At 48.2% G+C, this 3,203-nt stretch overlaps 1 protein-coding gene across 3 annotated transcripts in view; it reads left to right on the top strand.

Moving 5' to 3' along the window:
* The window catches only part of Rusc1 (RUN and SH3 domain containing 1), an 8,827-nt gene extending 5,727 nt beyond the window's left edge, over positions 1–3,100 (top strand). For all 3 annotated transcript variants that reach the window (XM_004629757.2, XM_004629758.2, XM_023713742.1), the window contains 2 exons: positions 361–483; positions 2,406–3,100. In XM_004629757.2, coding sequence (XP_004629814.1) covers positions 361–483; positions 2,406–2,574 — 292 coding nt within the window. In that variant the 3' untranslated portion in view covers positions 2,575–3,100. The remainder of the gene's footprint in view (positions 1–360; positions 484–2,405) is intronic.
* The last annotated feature ends 103 nt before the right edge of the window (positions 3,101–3,203 follow it).

Raw genomic sequence — 3,203 nt, 5'->3', positions numbered from 1 at the left:
TGGCATGTGGTGCTGGGGGATTGAACCGCGGTCCCTGATGCCTTGCCAAGCTTGTTCTAAGTAGGTGCTTTAGACCACTGAGCCATCTCTCCAGCCCCTAAGTATTCTTTTAGGACCGTCTAGATCTTTCTGAGCCTGCACAGACCCTGCTGGTCCTGTAAGCCCCTTGTGACTTTACGTATTTTAAGACATTTGTCCTTATCTCCCTAATCACCATAAAGGTACTTAAGACCTACAGCTGCCACTCTGCCCTAAGCAGTGCCAACTCCTGATCTATTAGAGCTAGTCAGGGCCCTTAGCCTCTTTTCCTTCAAACCCTGGGTTTTGGAGTGACTTCTGTGATCCTGTGTTTCCCCCCAGGAGACCATCCAGCTGGCTGCCCCCAGCAGTGAGTGTGTTGGCCCTGGTGAAGCGGGGGCCACCTCCTGAGACGCCTCCCGAGGAGCTTGTGCCCTCAGCACCCAGTGTGGTGCAGGCCCACAGGTGAGGAGTAGGGAGGTATCCGTGTGTGGTTCTGTGTTTCTGTTATCAGAGTTGGCAGGAGGGTGTGTATCTGGCTTTAAAATCAGAGTAGTTTGTGTTGCTCTTTTCTTTTTATTACTTGTGTGGCACTCATTTGAGCCTTGTTTCTCTTTTTTTTTTTTTTTTTTTGCGGAACCAGGGATTAACTCAGGCCCTTGTGCTTGCCAGGCAAATGCTTATTCTACTGAGCTATCTTCCCTAGGCCCTGAGCCTTGTTTCTCTAGAGAGTAATTTATCATACTTTTGTTATGGTTGTTCTGAAGATAAAATATAATTTTAGAAAAGCATTTGGCACCAAGTAGGGTATGTGTACATTGGGAAATTGTCTCTTTAGTGGGATTTTATTTTTCTTTCATTTATGTATTTGGTACAAGGTCTCACTACGCAGCTTGGATTCATAGTGATTCTTCCGTTTTCAGCCTCCCCAGCTGCTGGTATTACAGGTGTGCACCACCATGCCCAGACTCATTTGCAGGGTCAGTGTACTATGGGGGTGGGGGGCAGCACACCACGTGGGACTGGAGATCAAACCCTGGTTCCTGTGCTTGCCAAAGCAGGTGCTTAGTTTGCTGATCTATTTAGTAGGATTTTAAAATTTGTGATTTGAGGTTTCTGTGGGTTCTCCCAGTCTACTGCAGTGCTTTTCATGTGCTTTCTATGTACCACACGTTATGCCTGGGGAGCTACAGGTCAGCATACTGGAGTCTGTGCTTTCAAGGAGCTTGTGGTGAGCTGTAGGTACAGACTAATAGATGAGGGAAAGGCCATGTCCCAGGTTTTCAGGGATCTCAAGGGAGGCTCAGTGATGGCATGAAAATGTACATCTGGCAGGAGGAAGAGGAGGCAAAGGCGAGGAGGCCAGTGTGGTAAGGAACTGCAGATACATGATAAGTCTGTGGGCCAGCTAGGGAGCCTGGACTCTATCCAGAGTCAGTGGAAGCCCTTGAAAGCACTTAAGCCTGGCAGTGATATGCTGACTTGTGTTTTTTTTTTTTTTTGTGTGTGTGTGTGTGTGTGTGTGTGTGTGTGTGTGTGGCCAGCTCAGCCCACCAGGGGGCGGGGCTGGCTGGCATGTGGTGCTGGGGGATTGAACCGCGGTCCCTGTGCTTTGCTAAGCTTGTTCTAAGTAGGTGCTTTAGACCACTGAGCCATCTCACCAGCCCCTGACTTGTGTTTTATAAAGACCTCTGACTGCTGTATAGAGAATGGTGCTGGGAATACAGATTGTGCAAGATGCATGGAGACTTGCTGATTATGCACCATGGTCCAGGGAGAGGATAAAGGCCAAAACTAGGATGTTGAAGACAACAGTGTTGTAGGATATACGGACATCAAACAAGTTTTGGTGATAGATTGGGTACAAGGACTAAGATCCCTGCATTTTGGCAGGAACAACTGAGTTGAAATTTTTTTTTTTTTTTTGTATTTTAGGGAAGGGTCTACACAGTCTCACTACTAGATCGGACTCATAGTGATCGACCTGTTTACAGCCTCCCAAGAGCTGGGATTACAGGCGTGTGCTACCACGCCCAGTCTCAATTGCTGTCTTAGCTTGGGGGCTGGGCAGCACTGCAGGCCTGGGGATCGAACACCTAGCCCCTGCGCCTGCTAGCAAGGAACAACTGAGTTGAAAGTGGAGCTATTTATCACTTCAGGGACTGGTTGGGAGTATTAAGAGGAGTCATTTGGTTTGAGTATGTTAAACATGAAGCACCAGAGAGAAGTGTAGTGTCAAATAATGAGTTGGAGATTAGGTTTAGTGCTCAGGTGAGTGCTGGGTCCCTGGAGAGAAGTAGAGCTGACTGAGCTGAACCAACAATGGGAGGCTGGGACAGTTGGGACCACCACCTCTTTTATCCCAGCCTCTTCCTTTACCTCCTCAGGGCGGTTCGGGCTCTCTGTGACCACACTGCTGCAGGACCTGAGCAGTTGAGCTTCCGGCGAGGGGAAGTGCTGCGTGTCATTGCTACAGTGGACGAAGACTGGCTCCGCTGTGGGCGGGAAGGCATGGAAGGGCTGGTGCCTGTGGGGTACACCTCCCTTGTTCTCTAGCCTTGGATCCTTTCCTGTGTGTCTCTGTTGTCACCTGGGAAGGGCACGACCCATGAATATTAATCCATGTAAACTAACCATCCCAGAAGCATTTTTTGCTGCCTGCAAAATATTTCTTTCCACATCCATTTCTGCTATTTAAAATAAATGTTCCTTCTTCCCTCCATACCCATCTGTAAGGTGAAATCTGCTCTTTCAAACATGTAAGAAGGAATTCTCCATGCCAGCTTCTTTCCTCTTTCCATGTGTGTCAGGGAACATCTCCCTTTTGCAGAATGGAATCTGGCCCCCCTTCCCTCTTCAATCCTAAGTGGACTGTGCCAGTTGAGCAATGCTTCAGTCTGCAAGCCTACATGGGCGCCAGACCTCCTTCCTCTGTATGGAATCTGACTCCCCCATACATACCTTGCCTGTATTTATGATGTACTCATGTTGTGCTAGCTGCTGAAGCCTCGACACCCCTGGTGGGTGAGTCTATGGTATTGGTCTATTTCTTCTTTTGTCCCAATAAAGTATGGGAGTTGAATGTGTGTGTTACTGTGGGTTTTGGATATAGGCTCTTGCGTAGGTCCTGTTACTAGAGGCTGAAGGCAGAAGCTTCCTTCCTAGTGCAGGTGTTTTTTTTTTTT

This window comes from Octodon degus, unplaced genomic scaffold (assembly GCF_000260255.1).
Source record: "Octodon degus isolate 3935 unplaced genomic scaffold, OctDeg1.0 scaffold00032, whole genome shotgun sequence".
Classification (NCBI taxonomy): domain Eukaryota; kingdom Metazoa; phylum Chordata; class Mammalia; order Rodentia; family Octodontidae; genus Octodon; species Octodon degus.
The sequence above is the reverse complement of the archived record's forward strand: the minus strand, read 5'-3'. Positions and strand labels throughout refer to the sequence as shown.